We start from the raw sequence: 18,631 nt of genomic DNA on the forward strand, positions 1-18,631 counted from the left end.
CCTTAGTTAGGACACCATAAAACTGGTGACAGGTTCCCTTTAAGCCACCAGGGCCATGAGGAGGACGCTACACCGGGAGCAGGCTCCGGATCAACCAGAGCGCGCCCCCTGCCCAGCATTGGTACCAGACTACCGGCGAGCAGGGAAGCACCGCATGTCCAGCGATTCAAATTAGTGCCACAGCACCTTCTCCCCACCGGGAGATCCACACCAAATAAATGCCAAACTTCTTTCTTCCTCTCCCTGACCCACAGGGAGACCTTTCTCTGCTCTGGCCTCTGTAGGGACAGGAAACACTGGTGTATGGTGGAGGGGGGCTTTTAACCCTTTTCTGTTCCTGCCCCTACAGAGGTCAAGGGTCAATCTCCTTGTGGCCGTCATGGTGATGATATGGAAAAAAATCTAATAACCGGTAAGTGTAATTAGCATTTTTCCCCTCAACCATGACAGCACTATACAGGGACTGACTACCCGAGAAATAGAATATCCCGTTGGAAGGTTCTTATAGCAAGAAGACCCCAAGCGACCTGAGGAAGCAGAGGGAACCCAAGATTAACGAGAGGTCCAAGCTAAAGAAAATAGTCTAAGACAAAAAAAAAAAAAAAAATCAAACCTCAACATGTTTTTTTAATAAAAATATTCATAACACACTTAAGTTTTTTTTTTTTTAGAAAGGTTCTTATTTTGACCAGTCACCTGGATTTTAGGTATAGAGCTGAGGGACATGGGTTGCTAGATGGCCGCTAGCACATCCGCAATACCCAGTCCCCATAGCTCTGTGTGCGTTTATTGCGTAAAAAAAAATGATTTGATACATATGCAAATTAACCTGAGATGAGTCCTGTCCCTGACTCATCCCAGGAACAGGACTCATCTCAGGTTAATTTGCATATGTACCAAATCTTTTTTTTTTTACACAATAAAAGCACACAGAGCTATGGGGACTGGGTATTGCGGATGTGCTAGAGGCCATCTAGCAACCCATGTCCTCAGCTCTATACCCCAAATCCAGATGACAGGTTCCCTTTAAGATGTCTAATGTATTCCAACTGAGTTCTTTCATGCAGAATACATTGTAGGACTGATGCTTGGATCCAATATCTGCTGGAGGCCTTTTCTCTTTCCTTTCTGTCACGTCTTCCAGAAGTACTTCAGACACCAAAATCTCCACACTTCCTTGTAATTTGACAACTGTGCGAGAACCCTACACAAGGCATCCATTTACTAAAGGAGGCCATGGGTCAACACCATTGGACCCTTCAGACCTCCAAGTGTCAACACCACAGGAACGGACCCCAGCAGACACTCACCAACTCTCCAGGGACAATTTATAAGGTTTTGCTCCTGTAGGTCACCCAGACTTGATATACTCCAGTCCATCCTTTTACTTCAAACCAGGAGTATTATAGTGCTTTGCTGGTGGCCATACCTCCTGTAGGCCATCCAGACTTAGTATTACAGGGCTGTACTGGCGCACCATAGGTCCTTCAGGCCATCCAGACTTAGTTCAATGGAGTTCATGATGGATCTGTCTTGGCCATGTTAAACATAATACAACCGGATCCGTTCATAACAGATGCAGGCGGTTGTATTATCAGAACGGAAGCGTTTTTGCTGATCCATGATGATTCCAGCAACAACAAAAAAATAAAAAAATAAAACACTGGTGTGAAAGTAGCCTAAATTTATAAGATATGTGTAAGTGGTTGAACTGTATCTTTTGAATACAAGTCATAAGAGTAAAACAAATAAGAGACGACTGTCTGAAAGCACCACTAGAAAAAGCGCATTCCATACAGATTTCTTCAGCTTTCATTGATCAGAATAACAATTGTCTTCGGAAAGCTCCCCCTAGTGGTGACTATCATTTCACCTTCTTCAAATTTGTATTAGTATTACAGGACTCCAGCTCAGCACTTCAGAACCCTATGGACCTTGCTGATGAAAAAGAACGGATGACACAGTCAGCTTTTATATAAACCAACCTGTATTTATAAGCACATAATCCCTCCGACCAGCATGAACACAAGAAACACATGGTAGCAGCCACTGTAAACCGTGTACTATTTAACGGGGATGACCAGGATTAGAAAATAAAGTCTGCTTTTTTTATTGATTTTTTTTATCCATGGCCCTTGTCAGTTACTACAGCTCAGAGTTATTCTCTTGAATAGGGCACAGCTGGATACCGGCCATATTTCTCTAATCCTAGACATCCCCTTTAACTCCCAAGTATGTACAACATGGCAGAAGTGGTCCAGGGAAGCAGCAGAGCAGGGGTTGGAGGATGGAATGTGTCTTTTAGTTGCCAGTGTCCTTTACTGCAGAGATCAGGAAGAGGGGATGGGGTCTCGAATGAGGTTTGAGGTCCCAGGGTGACCGTCTGATCCAACTATTCACAGCTCTTAGGGTTCCACTTGAGTCTCGTATGGGGTCCTTCTAGCTACGGCTGCTGCAAGCACAAGAGGAATAAAGGAGTTACATTAATATACATATATAATATGTGTACATATAATAGACATACACCTATTGTTCCTTTATATGGCCTCCTATGAACAGTCGGGGTCTAGTTCCTACTGTGATCTGCATTTTCGTTATGGCGATCTTGCAGGGGTTGTTGGTGCTGCCACAAGCTCCGTCAAGGGTTTTATTACAGGAGGTAACTCTGATCCCAGGCAGTGTAACCCCTTGGATATCACTGGCAGTAGTGACTGTGGCATCTAAGCGGTTAGACAAAGTGAAGGGGTTCCATCTGGAGGACAGCAGTCCCGTGCAGTTCTTGTATATGTCTCCACTGAGGGTCATAGGGTTGTGCATGCAACTTCATCAAATCAGGTCAAGCTTTGACAGAAGAAGCAGCGCTTGAACAGTGAGACTGTCAGAAAGGAAGGGTTTTTTGCATAAAAAATTAAAATAAAAAAAGTCCAGGCAATCAAAATTTTTAGACAACGCCTTTACTTCACAAATAGTATGCAACGAGCACCCTTTAGTGGTAGCTGGAGGCCACGTGGCCTAGGTGAAGCTAAGCCCCAGTGAAGTAAATGGGGCTGAGCTGCGATACCAACCACGGCCGCTATACAATGGACGGCGCTGTGCTCGGTGAGCTGAAAGAAGGCCACAGCACTACTGAGAGCACAGGTGACGTCTCAAACAGATGATCAGCGGGGTCCCAGGTGAAGGACCCCAACAATCAGATACTGATGACCTATCCAAAAGGAAAAAATAAATAAAACAAAACCCCTTTAAGAAACCCTCAGCTGAGATAGGTATTAGGTTTGTATGGATTGACTACAGTCAGCCACTAGGGGAGGTTAGTGGCTATTTCCTACTGCCTGATCTCTAATAGTGTAAAAGCGAACAAAAAATAAATCAGGATTTTGCTAAATTGTCTGTTTATAGCCGCTCCAGTCCTCAGATGTAACCAACGCACCCCCCGCAGTGAAAAGACTGACAAATGCTTTCACCAATGCTTAGCATACTACAGGGATACAGGTACAACACTGACCCCTGCTGCTTCCCTGACGAAATGCACTCAATTATGTTTAAAGACACAGGGAGCAGGGTTTGAGGGGTGGGGTATGATACAAGGATTCAAAGACACCAATCCCTGTGTCATGCTCCGCCCCCTCAGGCCCTGCTTGCTGCTGCTATCCCCTTCATCTGGATATCGGAGGCCTGTGTATAGAGCGCAGGTGAAGTAGAACCATACGGCACCTACACTGCTGGTATCACAGCTCGTCATGGTCTTCTGGTGGGATTTCTACTGGATGTTGACAGGCGGCGGGAGTGAAGAACTCCATAAGGTACTCGCAGCGACTGGGCTCTGAGGTGGACGTGACTACGGTTTCCTTCCCGCAGTACAGCTTCACCTGCAAAAACAGAGGAGTGAAGGAGAAAGCAATGGTGAAAAATGTTACTCCTATAGCTCAGGTTCCTGACATACTGTACATAGAATCTACATTGTGTCATCCTGTGGTGGGAGGAGCAGACTCCATGTCACATAGCTCCTCCCTCCTGTCTGTGCCACCCTGTAGTGGGAGGAGCAGACCCCATGTCACATAGCTCCTCCCTCCTGTCTGTGCCACCCTGTAGTGGGAGGAGCAGACCCCATGTCACATAGCTCCTCCCTCCTGTCTGTGCCACCCTGTAGTGGGAGGAGCAGACCCCATGTCACATAGCTCCTCCCTCCTGTCTGTGCCACCCTGTAGTGGGGGGAGCAGACCCCATGTCACATAGCTCCTCCCTCCTGTCTGTGCCACCCTGTAGTGGGAGGAGCAGACCCCATGTCACATAGCCCCTCCCTCCTGTACCACCATGTGTTGGGAGGCGCAGACTCCATGTCACAAACACCTCCCTTCTATGTGCGTCACCCCGTGGGGGAATGTGGGCAGATACCATTAGATCACTCACCTGTGTAGACCTGTTTGGTCCTTGCCAACAGGCTGTTCCCTGTTCATATTTCATTGCACCAAATTTATCATTTTCTGGTCCTGACCAGAATCCCCAAGTTCTGTAGAAGACAAGAATCATCAGAAAAACATCACAGACCCCAATATCCACTTAACACAATGAGAAAACCGAATTTCACAACCAAACCCTCTCACCCCAGATTAGTCTCTGATCCTCCAGCCTTCGGTTTCTGTGTCACACGATTAAATGGGCACAAGCGATAAACATACCTAAGAAAGCAAATCACAGAATGTCACTCACAGGGTAACATACAAACACAAGCAATATCTAAAATTCAGCAATTTATATATTCCACAGCTACTAATAACCCCATCCTCCCAACGCAGAACACTCACTCGCTTGTTGAAAGTTCATAGCACTGCGCATAGAGATAAGAAAACTCTCCATGTGGTCCAAAATCCTGCGAAATCTCCTTCTCCAGACTCCTAAATACAAAGAACAAGACAAACAGGTCAAAGCTCTATCAGGAGCCGGGTTACTGTAATAAGATATTACAGGGTAATAAGAGGATCAGGAGCCGGGTTACTGTAATAAGATGTTACAGGGGTAATAAGAGGATCAGGAGCCGGTTACTGTAATAAGATGTTACAGGGTAATAAGAGGATCAGGAGCCGGGTTACTGTAATAAGATGTTACAGGGTAATAAGAGGATCAGGAGCCGGGTTACTGTAATAAGATGTTACAGGAGTAATAAGAGGATCAGGAGCCGGGTTACTGTAATAAGATGTTACAGGGTAATAAGAGGATCAGGAGCCGGGTTACTATAATAAGATGTTACAGGGTAATAAGAGGATCAGGAGCCGGGTTACTGTAATAAGATGTTACAGGGGTAATAAGAGGATCAGGAGCCGGGTTACTGTAATAAGATGTTACAGGGTAATAAGAGGATCAGGAGCCGGGTTACTGTAATAAGATGTTACAGGGTAATAAGAGGATCAGGAGCCAGGTTACTGTAATAAGATGTTACAGGGTAATAAGAGGATCAGGAGCCGGGTTACTGTAATAAGATGTTACAGGGGTAATAAGAGGATCAGGAGCCGGGTTACTGTAATAAGATGTTACAGGGTAATAAGAGGATCAGGAGCCGGGTTACTGTAATAAGATGTTACAGGGTAATAAGAGGATCAGGAGCCGGGTTACTGTAATAAGATGTTACAGGGGTAATAAGAGGATCAGGAGCCGGGTTAATGTAATAAGATGTTACAGGGGTAATAAGAGGATCAGGAGCCGGGATACTGTAATAAGATATTACAGGGTAATAAGAGGATCAGGAGCCGGGTTACTGTAATAAGATGTTACAGGGGTAATAAGAGGATCAGGAGCCGGGTTACTGTAATAAGATGTTACAGGGGTAATAAGAGGATCAGGAGCCAGGTTACTGTAATAAGATGTTACAGGGGTAATAAGAGGATCAGGAGCCAGGTTACTGTAATAAGATGCTACAGGAGTAATAAGAGGATCAGGAGCCGGGTTACTGTAATAAGATGCTAAAGGGGTAATAAGAGGATCAGGAGCCGGGTTACTGTAATAAGATGTTACAGGGGTAATAAGAGGATCAGGAGCCGGGTTACTGTAATAAGATGTTACAGGGGTAATAAGAGGATCAGGAGCCGGGTTACTGTAATAAGATGTTACAGGAGTAATAAGAGGATCAGGAGCCGGGTTACTGTAATAAGATGTTACAGGGGTAATAAGAGGATCAGGAGCCAGGTTACTGTAATAAGATGTTACAGGGTAATAAGAGGATCAGGAGCCAGGTTACTGTAATAAGATGTTACAGGGGTAATAAGAGGATCAGGAGCCGGGTTACTGTAATAAGATGTTACAGGAGTAATAAGAGGATCAGGAGCCGGCTTACTGTAATAAGATGCTAAAGGGGTAATAAGAGGATCAGGAGCCGGGTTACTGTAATAAGATGTTACAGGGTAATAAGAGGATCAGGAGCCGGGTTACTGTAATAAGATGTTACTGGGGTAATAAGAGGATCAGGAGCCGGGTTACTGTAATAAGATGTTACAGGGGTAATAAGGGGATCAGGAGCCGGGTTACTGTAATAAGATGTTACTGGGGTAATAAGAGGATCAGGAGCCGGTTACTGTAATAAGATGTTACAGGGGTAATAAGAGGATCAGGAGCCGGGTTACTGTAATAAGATGTTACAGGGGTAATAGGAGGATCAGGAGCCGGGTTACTGTAATAAGATGTTACAGGGGTAATAAGAGGATCAGGAGCCGGGTTACTGTAATAAGATGTTACAGGGTAATAAGAGGATCAGGAGCCGGGTTACTGTAATAAGATGTTACTGGGGTAATAAGAGGATCAGGAGCCGGGTTACTATAATAAGAGGATCAGGATCCAGGTTACTGCATACTTGATTGTATCGTCGATTTCTCTCAGGGATTTTTCTGCTTCATTGAATTGATTACGTGCCACTTCAGCAGCTGGAATAAAGACAATACAGGTTTAGGAAGGAGGCTAGAAGTAGTAGTGCACCGTTAGTTACATGACGGGTAATGTCACTCACCATCTATCAGAGCTTGGGTGGCCTCATTATAAGGTGGCATCTCCACCTCTTCTACATCTGACTTGCTTGGTGGAGCCTGTGATAAACAAGAGGAGTGTCTCTCACACGCAGCCTTACTCTTAGTAATTTTTCAGTCTACCCACAAGTACCTCTTGCAAACTGCCCTCTAATATATACAGGACACAGAACAGAAATGTCTACTGTTTACTTCTGTTTCCTAATTTCCATAATTTTAGAGATCACTCCAGATCCCATAAAGAATAATTTGGCCCCATCGTTATCCCAGTAGAGGGCCACCCCTATGGCATGCTAGCTGCATACAGATTTATTAGTTTCCCATTGAAGGCAATAATAAATCAATCAGTCTCTGGTAAGCTCATTAGTGCCCCCTTGTGGTGGCTCCGGGAAGGCAGAATTTTATCAAGTAACTGTGCTCACTGTGTGATAGTCATCCGAGTCATCATCATCATCTTCGTCATCTCCCTCTTCTACATCATCATCCTCATCTTCAGGGGGGATTTCTGGGTGGCTTTCTGTTCCCTCTTCTACTGGAGGTAATGGAGGGACATCATTCTGGCAAACAAGAACCCCAAGTCAGACCTCAACATCGCACAGCAGCTACAATCTATGCCCCAAAAAGCTTAGGTCAGCACCTACCGCTGACTTGAACTTTTCTTTAATTTGTGGCCACACAGACTCTTGGAAGGAGGCAACATCCACCGAGTATGAACCTCCGAGAAGATCCTGTGGCAGAAGAAAGATGAAGAGGACGTAAATGGGTTGTCCGGGATTACAAAAAACATGGCTGCCTTCTTCCAAAAGCATTGCCACACCTGTCTACGGGTTGTGTTTGGTACTGCACCTCCGCTCCATTAAAGTGAATGGGGCTGGGGCTGCAATTCCACACACAACCTGTCGAATAGTGTGGCACTGCATACCCAAAGCAAGGTAGCTGGAAAAATGATTATGGTAGTATTCCAGGCGCTGACATGTGTATCCACGGAATGCGTTCGCTGAGCCATAAGCTCGCGCATGCGCCGTGGATACACATGTCAGCGCCTGGACGGCCTCACAGGACGCACTGCTTTCAGAAATTGGATAATCCCGTTAATAGTATGGGCATTTACAGACGCTACAAAGCCTACGATTCTTATTTTTGATTTTAATTTTAGGGATGGGGTGATTTTTTTTTTTCAGACCCACTTGGACTTTTGCCATTTCTATTCAGTAATGGAATTTATTACATTACTGAATAGAAAATTCAGAATAATCCAATGCAGTGCTGACACCTGCAGGTCTGCACTGGAATATACCAGTAATAGGCCAGGAAGCCTTGTGCAAGCTTCGGCCTATTACTACTAAGGAATGCCTTTTACCCGAGCTCAGAAAGCTATCCGGAACCGGGAGCGCGCACTCCCAGATGGGAAATGTGAGGCCCCGGGTGTTGGCTGTGTGAAACAGCAGCCACCCAGCAGTTACAGCACCCGCTTCACATCTTTTAAGACCCTACTGCCGACATATATGGCCGTACGGCAGTAGGGAAGTGGTTAATACTTGGCACAACCCCTTTAAGACTGATCTTTCTAAACACTTTGGGGCAGATTAGCATGACTTTAGTCAAAAGAAGACTGGCGTAAGATGCTCCAAATTTACTGAGAGTCACATACGTCTAAAACAAATCTGGCGGTCCGTGTGCCGCAAACCCAAACGTACGTCAGCTAGGAGGCGTACGTTCCAGCTATAGTTTACGCTCATTTTCTGGGGTAAATTATGCTAAATCTGTAGGGGCGGCACACACTCTGTTAGGGCTCATTCACATGACCATATATTGGAGTCCACATCCGTTCCGCAATTTTGCGAAACGGATGTGGACCCATTCATTTCAATGGGGTCACGTAAGATAAGGACAGCCTACTGTGTGCATCCTTACTTCCGTTCCGTGGCCTCGCAAAAAAGATAGTCCTATTCTTGTCTGCAATTGCAGACAATAATAGGCATTTTTTATCATAGGGCTGGCTGCGTCTGTTCTTAAGCTGTACCCACTTTTTTTTGGGGAAAGCAGAAAAACTTTTTCATGCCAGAAAACTGGAGTACAAGCCATGGTAAATTGCTCAATATTTACAGACACACAGTAAAACGGCTAGGAATATGTGCCGCACACAGCGCCGTCCATGGGCCTCACCTGGGATTCCTTGTCGGACAATGAACCATCCCCATCGGCATCTAGCTCGGTGTGAGAGAGCAGCTCCGGCGCCGACAGCCTATCCAAAACACATACACACAATGACTGCGGGATCAGACTACACACAGGACTTGTTTGTAGTCTGTAACCATGGAGACAAAGAAGTCTGCATAGGAGCTGTATACACAAGAACTGCAAGAGAGATTTATCAAGCTCACTCACATTCCATCTGAATCCTGGTCGAGCTCAGAAAACACTTCCAGGGAGCGCTTCTTCTCCAGAGCCGCCTTCTCCAACTCCCTCCGCTCTGCAATACCGAAAGATAGATCCATTAAAGGACAGCACACCGCTACCACGACCACGAGACGAGACAGGCCACAGAACGTCACCTTCCCACGCTTGCTTGTGGGCATCCTTTGCTTCCTTCTCCGGCTTCTCTGCCGACTCCTTCTCGGCGAGCAGGGTGTCCACCAGTGTCTGCACGCTCAGCCGCTTCTCTGCCAGCTCCTGCAGCTTCACCTGCGCCAGAAATAAGGAGTATAGCGGTCAATGCGTCATGACCCTTTACTAGCCCCTAGACCAGTGCCACTACGACGCTCCCATAAGGGTGAACGCTAAAAGCCAGTGTGATAGGGACAGGGAGCGATGGCTACTGTTAAACATACCAACATGATGCCATTCTGGGGGCTTCACTGCCAACCATGCGCAAGCAATATACATTTTTCACTCTTGGGGGGGGAGGGGTAATAAAAACTGGTGCAAAGCCAAGTGCTTGCTCATGGCAACCAATCACGTTCCAATTCTCAGTTTTTTAAAGGCCCTATGGAAAATGAAAGCTGTGCCCTGATTGGTTGCCCTGGGTGACTACTTGCACCTCTAGCACAGAAGGAAATCTTATAAGATGGCTCTTGAAAGAGTTTTGGGAGATTTATTTAACCGATGACCTGTTCTCAGGATAGGCCACCGATCAGCTGTATTAGAAGGCACCAGCACTGTAGCGTCATGGCCTTCTCTTAGCTGACCAAGCACAGCGCCATCCATTGTATAGTGGCTGTGCTTGGTATCGCAGATCAGCCCCATTCAGTGAGTGTGTCTGATGAAGTGATGACAGGGGTAAGGCTTGTCCTGCACTTCCCACCGGTCTTCATCTTCACTCCACAGCCTGAACGGCTGATAAAAGGGAACAATAGACTGCATCCAAAAGAACTGAAAATGTAAGCGGTGGCTGTAGTGTCCCTTTAAATGCGACAATTCATCAAGAACTTCAAGCTTAACTGATGGGTGTGCTGCCCACTGGTGCTGCTAGTGACAATGGAAGGTGGTGGCAGTGATTGGAGGGCACCCAGAGGCACAGGGAGCTGTATCTGTATGGCACTCCGGGTGCAGTCTAAGGATTTGTCCATCACCTGCTTCTCTTCTCTGCCTTTTCGGGCCTCCTCAATAAACTTCTGCTTCAGGAGCATGCCTTCCCGTGCCATCTCCGCCTTCTTCTCCAGATCCTCGCGCTCCCTCCTGCCCATCTCTCTGGGAACAGAAGAAGATGCATCAGAGGGAAATCCGAGAAGTACCAGGAACACATCATCACCTTACATGAAAGAGAGCCTCACCTGCAAGTGTTCTCGCAGCGCGCTCCGCTGTTATACTCGTCAGTAGTGTCGCAGCAATCTGCGGGTAGAGAAGATTGTCAGCTCTGCAGCCCAGGACTTCACCATCCCAAGAAGGCGATAACACAACAGTTCTGCATCTTGTCACTTTCAAGGTAGCGACTTGCCGTCAGTACATGGGGGCATTCTTGCTTATAGCCTCAGGATAAACCTAACACCGCCCACTGCTGAGGGTCTGTTACAGTTGTATCCCCTATAGAGAATCCTCTGTGAGAAACTGTAGCAAACTCTCAGGGTCCATTCACACGTCTAAGTGTTTTGCGGATCCGCAAAAGACGGATAACGGCAATGTGCATTCAGCAATTTGCGGACCGCACATCGCCGGCACTATAATAGAAAATGCCTAATCTTGGGACAAGAATAGGACATGTTCTATTTGTTAGCGGAAACGGAAGCACGGATGCGGAAGTGCGGATCCGCAAACACAGATGCAGATCCGCAAATGCGGATGTGGACAGTACATTCCGGCCCCATTGAAAATGAATGGGTCTGCACCCGTTCCGCAAAATTGCGGAACGGATGCGGACCCATTTTGCGGACGTGTGAATGGACCCTTAAAGGGGCTGTCCAGGATTCCCTTATACTTTAAATTGCCTTATCTACCACACCTGTGAAGGGAGGCATATTTACCTGCTCCCGCTGCTCATTTCCAGCTCCCCGAGTCCACTGTGCTTCGGTATCCGCATGTAAATTTATGTAAACAGACGCCGTCATGTGCGCCTCTGCATCAGCGACGTGTTCCCCAAGTGGCATGTGACCCTGCAGTTACGCTCCGCCAGGGAACACGTCACTGCTATTGCCAGACATTGAATGCAGAGACCTGCGAACCTGCCGGCCATTCGGGCAGTTTGCATACAGGAGGCTGTGCTGCCATTCATGCGGCGATGGTTAAGGAGATGCTCTTTCTCGGCGCAGTCACGGCTGTAAATCGCAGCCTCCCGTTGAATCTACCTGCTCCTGTGACACTTCAGGATCTCCACAAAAGTGACTTCATAACACATCTCGATAGACTCCAGACCCCCACCATCCACTGTCAAAAGACGGTGGTCAGTCATGAAGGGGTTAATGAACCCTGCAGCGCAGTGAGCAGGATCTCTATCTCGTGGGTGCAACGTGTAAATGGGGCCTAAAGCAAACAGCGCAGGCTAGGACCGCCCTGACAATGGGTAACGGGCACATTTCCATGGTGGGTTCTGTCTCGTTCGGCTGCCAAAATGATCTTTAGCTTTTAGCTCTTCTGAAACAACGTCCAGCATGCTGGGAGTTGTGGTTCCACAACAGCTGGCGAGCCGAAAAAACAGGAAATGACCCCGCCCTCATGACAAAAACGTTCCCCCATACCACTTACCGCAGATTCCGTCGTTGACCTGTGATGAGGGAATGTACTGAGGCTTGTACCCGGGGTTGCTGCAGTGGAATCTTCCATTGGAGCACGCGGCAGTGCCTGATGAGAAGAAGAACGCCGTCAGTAACAAGGGCGCCACGTGATAAACAGGCGTCTAAAAACACTCCTGCTTGCGGTCGGTGAATGGGAACAGTCTTGCACCCTGGACTGATACAATGTGACAATCTCACAGGGCAGGAGAAAAAGCTGTGCTTCTGATGGATTATATAGACTGGATGCAACTGTGTCAAACCCTCAGCTGCGAGAAGTTATTAGGTCTGCACAGGTTTTCAGTCTCTGTATATAATCAAGAATGCTCCAGTTCACTGACAGCAAGAAGAGATCTTGAAAATGGCGAGGAAACAAATATTAGAAAGTTGCAAAACTGTACAGTTATTACGCTTTATGTAAAACCAGAAAAATTGCCCTTAAAGAGGACCCGTCCCCTCTCCAGACAGGTCTATTGTAGTAACCACTTGTATTCCCCTTGTCAAAACAAATCTGGAGCATCTATTCTCATCACTCTATGTTGTGCCATTCCCGTAGTATTACTGCTAGAAGTTTATGAATGAATTTCCAACAGTCTGCAGTAAGGGTACAAAGGGGGCGTGTCCCTGCATAGTCTGACACCAGCAGATCGAAAAGTTTAAATAAATTCGATGCCTTTGTAGATGTCCACAAGTACATCAGGAAGTTAAATATAGCCAAATTTTTTGCAGGAAAGGAGTCAGCTAGTAACCAGAATGATGTAGAACAGAAACAAGAATATATACATACGAAATTAAAAGATAAGTCAAAATTTTATCCGAAAAACAGAAATAATGAGTGCATAGATGCCTTTAAGAGAGGCATCTTAAATGAATTGGAAAAAATAGATGCAAAAAAGAAAAGGGGCAATCTAACCAAAAAAGAAAAAGATGCACTAAAAACGTTACAGGAAAATTCAGATATAATAATAAAACCTGCGGATAAAGGGGGGGTGGTGGTAATTATGAATATTGAGGACTATGAAGCAGAGGTATTAAGACAGTTGGGAGACAACAAGACCTATACCGTGCTGAAAAAAGACCCCCTCCTAGAATATAAAAATAAACTACAAACTCTGGTAAAATATGGTGGTGACAAAGGCATCCTGAGCAAAAAAGAGATGGATTATTTAAATATAAAAGAACCAATGACCCCAATTATCTATATACTGCCGAAAATACATAAGAGTATTATAAATCCTCCCGGGAGACCGATAGTATCGGGGATCAATTCTCTTACTAGTAGAATAACGGAGTATATAGATAATTTCCTACAAAAGTATGTACCAATGGCACCTTCCTATCTAAAAAATAGCGGGAGTGTGGTTGAAATAATAAAGGAATTGCAGGGAATTGGGGACAATACGTGGATGGCCACCATCGATGTATCGTCCCTATACACCATCATCCCGAAAAAACTAGGACTGCAAGCAATAAGAGAAACCCTGTACAGTGACCCTGATATGACTAGAATACAAGCGGATTTCATAATACGATGTGTCGAATTCTGTTTAGAACATAACTACTTCTGGTTCAAGGATCAGTTTTACCTGCAGAAGGTCGGGACGGCGATGGGGGCGAAATTCGCCCCCAGTTTCGCTAATATTTTCATGACCAGGTGGGAAAAGCAGTTCATTGACCCCGAGTTAAAAAAATCCAAGAAAGGGGGAACCCTAAAAACCTGGAAAAGATATATAGATGATTGCCTGTTGATATGGGAAGGGGATAAAAACCTACTTGAGACCTTCATTGCCGGTTTGGAAAATAAAGAATGGAATCTTAGCTTTACCAGTACGATCAGTGCGGTTGCTGTGGATTTCCTGGACCTAACTATATATGCCGAAGAAGGACGGCTCAAAACTAAGACCTTTTTTAAACCAACTGATGTAAACGGCTATATAGATTTAACGAGCTGTCATTATGCCCCTTGGCTACTTAATGTACCGAAGGGACAGGTCCAGAGAATCCACCGCAACTGCACTGATTCGGCGATTTTTAAAAAACAAAGCAATGTAATAAAGGAGCGCTTTGTGGAAAAAGGCTATAAAAGTGAAGACCTGGATAGGTGCATAAAAGATGTAACTGAACAGCAAAAGGGAACCCCCAATAAACTTAAAAAAATGGAGAAGACCATGGATTTCCGTTTTTCATTCATAACCCAGTTCACACAGTGTTCTGGTGAACTGAAAAACGCAATCAGAAAGAACTGGTCGATTTTAAAAAATGACCCAGTATTGGGACGTGTAATTCCTGAACAACCGACAGTCATCTATAAAAAGGCTCCCAACCTAAAAAATAAATTGGTACACAGCGCAAATCGTTTTGAAAATAAATACAGGAATAAAAAAACGAAAAATAGCTTTAATTGGTGCGGTTTTTGCATTCCATGCAAGAACAGAAAAAGAACAGAAAAATTACAAAAGAATACGCTAATTAAAAGTACCAATAAAGACAAACAATTAGAAGTAGTAGGTGAGATGACATGTCATAGTAAAGGGGTTGTATATGTACTGGAGTGCCCTTGTGGCCTTCAGTATGTTGGACGGACTATTAGACCTCTAAAAGTCCGCATACAGGAACACATAAGAAATATAAAAAAAGGTCTTGAAAGTCATGGAGTATCGGCCCATTATAAAAGACACCACCAAAAAAATCCAGAAGGTCTAAAGTTTATGGGAGTGGAATCCGTACAAAACCATTGGAGGGGAGGCAGTCTTTTGGAAAAAAATTAATAGGCAAGAAACCAAGTGGATATACGAATTAGGTACACTACAGCCGGGAGGTCTAAATGTGGATTTCGACCTGCAAGCTGTATTGAATTAGCGAACAAACGATATACAAAAAAGCATGCTCATGTGAATAGGGATTTAATAACATCTGCCTTTTTTGCCCTGGGGATGAGGAGAGTCCAGTATAGGGTTAATAGCAGGATAGGAAAACACTGTGGAGGAACACACCTGACTCCTGATTAGTTGCAATGGATGAATAAGAAGGAGGGGGAGGGTGAAAACAAGTGTGCCCCTGACGAAGCTCTAGGAGTGAAACCCGGGTCGGGCAGAAGCAGCAGACGCTGGGAATTTTATGTGTTTTAAAAAGCTGTTTTAAGAAGTTGTCTTGTAAGTATGGACAAATAAAAGTTTTTAATAAGGAATACGGAGCTTCACTATTGCAGAAGCCATTCTTGTCCACAGAAAACCTTCAGGAATCTGAAGAAAAGAAATATAGATTGGTCTGAGGTATATACCATTTGGGTCCATGTGGGGATCTAACCAGATTGTATGGAAACGTGGCTGTTCCGATAGAACAAGTGCAACTTACCACGGAGGGATTACATTTACGCTTTGTGTGATACACATCTTGTGAGTATAATCAGTGCAATGCAGGTTACTGTCACATACGGACTTACACTATTATAATTCCATTGGTTGCAGGATATCTACTTAAGGGATATTTGCAGCCCTCAGGCTCTCTTTGTGAATGAAGAAGTAAGAAGGACTAAGAACTTGCACACTGACCTGGACTAGAAGCGCGGTCCGAACCCCATATATTGTACCTGTTTATAACGTGATTGAACCCACATCACTTTTCGGACCTGCTGCATAGCAATTTTTGCGGACTGGTGATATATTTATTTTTTATTAGGTCTATTGTAGTAACCACTTGTATTCCCCTTGTCAAAACAAATCTGGAGCATCGATTCTCATCACTCTATGTTGTGCCATTCCCGTAGTATTACTGCTAGAAGTTTATGAATGAATTTCCAACAGTCTGCAGTAAGGGTACAAAGGGGGCGTGTCCCTGCATAGTCTGACACCAGCAGCACTGATTGGATAATGTCAGACTATGCAGGGACACGCCCACAGCTGGTAACACCCATCCGCACCCTTACTGAAGGCTGCTGGACACTCATTTATAACTTCTAGAAGGAATAATAAAGGAATGGCACAACACAGAGTTAGGGTCCATTCACACGTCCGTTTTTTCTTTCCTGATCTGTTCCGTTTTTTCTGGAACAGATCTGGACCAGATCTGGACCCATTCATTTTCAATGGGTCCTGGAAAAAAACGGACAGCACAATGTGTGCTGTCCGTTTCCGTTGTTCCGTTCCGCATGTCCGTTTAAATATAAAACATGTCCTATTCTTTTCCTGAAAAATCGGATCCTGGTACAATACAAAGTCAATGGATACGCAAAAAACGGATGACATACGGATGTCATTCCGTATGTCATCCGTTTTATACGGAATCCGTTCCTGGAAATTACATTTTAATTTTTTTTAATTTTTTTTTAAAGAAATCCAAACAACTTTATTTGCTTATTGAAATTTATACATGTTTCCGTGACATACGGATGACATACGGAAACATTTTCAGGAACAACGGATCCGCAAAAAACGGACAGAAAATCGGATTATAGAAAAATACTGACGTGTGAATGTAGCCTTATAAGAATAGATGCTCCAGAATTGTTATTACATGGGGAATGCAAGTAGTTACTACAACAGACGTAGAGGACGAGAGGGGACGGGTCCACTTTAAACTTTAAAGGGGTTTGTCGTACTAGGTCACATGGGGTCCCCTGCTCAAGACCCCGCTATATTAAACGGACTGGAGCACAATGATCGTCCGCTGCTCATTTATTACGAGGTCATCCTTCATTTGAATGGACGCCGTGTAATACCACATTCCTCCTGCAGAGGCCTCCACTACTTCAGATCTTACCGGGCTCATCGGTGCCATCCGCGCAGTCACAATAGTCGTCATTTACGTGGTCGAAGGGGATGGTCTTGGAGCCATCCAGGCAGGTGAATGGTTTGGTCTCATCGTAGAAGCTGCGATCTGCGAGAAGAAGGACAACAGCTATATTGAGAGCAGGCAAGATGGCGGCCATGTCAAGAGTCCAGTGGCGGATTATAATTGGGGCGTTTGGGTCTGTAGCCCCGGGCCCAGCATCTCTGTGGGGCCCAACGCCGACCCAAACTACGGTGGGGCACGGGAGCACATAGTTCCCTGCCCCCGGATCACCGCTGTAGGCCTGAAGCCTATGCGGTAGTAAAATCCAGGCACAGGCGGGCGTGAGGAGGTCATCGCGGGCCTGATGTGTGTGCGCAGCAGACTGATGTGTGTGCGCAGCGCGCCTGCCTACCAACTACGAGTGAGCGCTGACTGCGACACAGGTAAGTATTAGCTTTTATTATTTTTTTGTGTGCCAACTTTGGGGGACATTACTGGGGGGCACAGGAGAATATTACTGAAGGGACAGTGGGGGACAAACTACTATGTGGGGGAGAAATTAATACTGCGGGGGGCAGTGTGGAGAAATTAATACTGCGGGGGGCAGTGTGGAGAAATTAATACTGCGGGGGGCAGTGTGGAGAAATTAATACTGCGGGGGGCAGTGTGGAGAAATTAATACTGCGGGGGGCAGTGTGGAGAAATTAATACTGCGGGGGGCAGTGTGGAGAAATTAATACTGCGGGGGGCAGTGTGGAGAAATTAATACTGCGGGGGGCAGTGTGGAGAAATTAATACTGCGGGGGGCAGTGTGGAGAAATTAATACTGCGGGGGGCAGTGTGGAGAAATTAATACTGCGGGGGGCAGTGTGGAGAAATTAATACTGCGGGGGGCAGTGTGGAGAAATTAATACTGCGGGGGGCAGTGTGGAGAAATTAATACTGCGGGGGGCAGTGTGGAGAAATTAATACTGCGGGGGGCAGTGTGGAGAAATTAATACTGCGGGGGGCAGTGTGGAGAAATTAATACTGCGGGGGGCAGTGTGGAGAAATTAATACTGCGGGGGGCAGTGTGGAGAAATTAATACTGCGGGGGGCAGTGTGGAGAAATTAATACTGCGGGGGGCAGTGTGGAGAAACATGCAGCCCCTGCGTTTCCGTGGTCTCCTCCAATACGGACATGTTCAGTATGGAAAAATCTGGAACGTCAGTGGCGCGTTAGGTTTGCGGATGCAGTTCACAGATCATCCATCAGGTGGCGCTACAACCTAACGACCTCTGAGTAGGAGTATTTGCTGCAGTGCAGAACGTCGAGCTAAGCCAGCGCTGGAAGTGACACAACTGTGTCACAGCGCCACCCACCGACGCGGAGGAGGTACAGCCTGCAGGACAAGGCGTTAAGCATAGCAATGGAAATGAATGAAGGCGGCACTCACTGGACAGGGACACCCCCCGGGGTCTCTTCACCTCCACCGCCCGGCAGCTGAGCACCGCCAGGAGCCCCAGGACGACAACCACCTGCTGCATCTCCATCCACCAGGAACCCAATATCCGCCTTCTAGAGCTTCTCTGACACCGTCAGCCTGGGCAAAGTCTCCGGAAGCCTCACTTCCGGCTACGTCCTTTCCGGGTGACACCGGCGGCCAT

At 45.9% G+C, this 18,631-nt stretch overlaps 1 protein-coding gene across 2 annotated transcripts; it reads right to left on the bottom strand.

The window, feature by feature from the left end:
• Positions 1-1,967: 1,967 nt before the first annotated feature.
• Positions 1,968-18,611, bottom strand: PRKCSH (protein kinase C substrate 80K-H). Of its 2 annotated transcripts, none has more exons than XM_040415007.1 (17): positions 18,421-18,611; positions 16,973-17,089; positions 12,189-12,284; positions 10,784-10,841; positions 10,583-10,700; positions 9,566-9,695; positions 9,399-9,483; positions 9,177-9,255; positions 7,652-7,738; positions 7,433-7,567; positions 6,995-7,070; positions 6,842-6,911; positions 4,806-4,895; positions 4,605-4,679; positions 4,411-4,510; positions 3,715-3,869; positions 1,968-2,452 (listed from the first exon to the last, which is right to left on the bottom strand). In XM_040415007.1, the coding sequence occupies exons 1-16, from the start codon at positions 18,515-18,517 to the stop codon at positions 3,729-3,731; spliced, it is 1,554 nt and encodes a 517-aa protein (XP_040270941.1). In that variant the 5' UTR covers positions 18,518-18,611; the 3' UTR covers positions 1,968-2,452; positions 3,715-3,728. The 2 variants fall into 2 exon arrangements, with proteins under 2 accessions (XP_040270941.1, XP_040270940.1); XM_040415006.1 differs by having other exon boundaries at positions 3,719-3,869; positions 18,421-18,610.
• Between the last annotated feature and the right edge of the window lie 20 nt (positions 18,612-18,631).

The sequence above is a fragment of the Bufo bufo genome, chromosome 1 (genome assembly GCF_905171765.1).
Source record: "Bufo bufo chromosome 1, aBufBuf1.1, whole genome shotgun sequence".
NCBI lineage: Eukaryota > Metazoa > Chordata > Amphibia > Anura > Bufonidae > Bufo > Bufo bufo.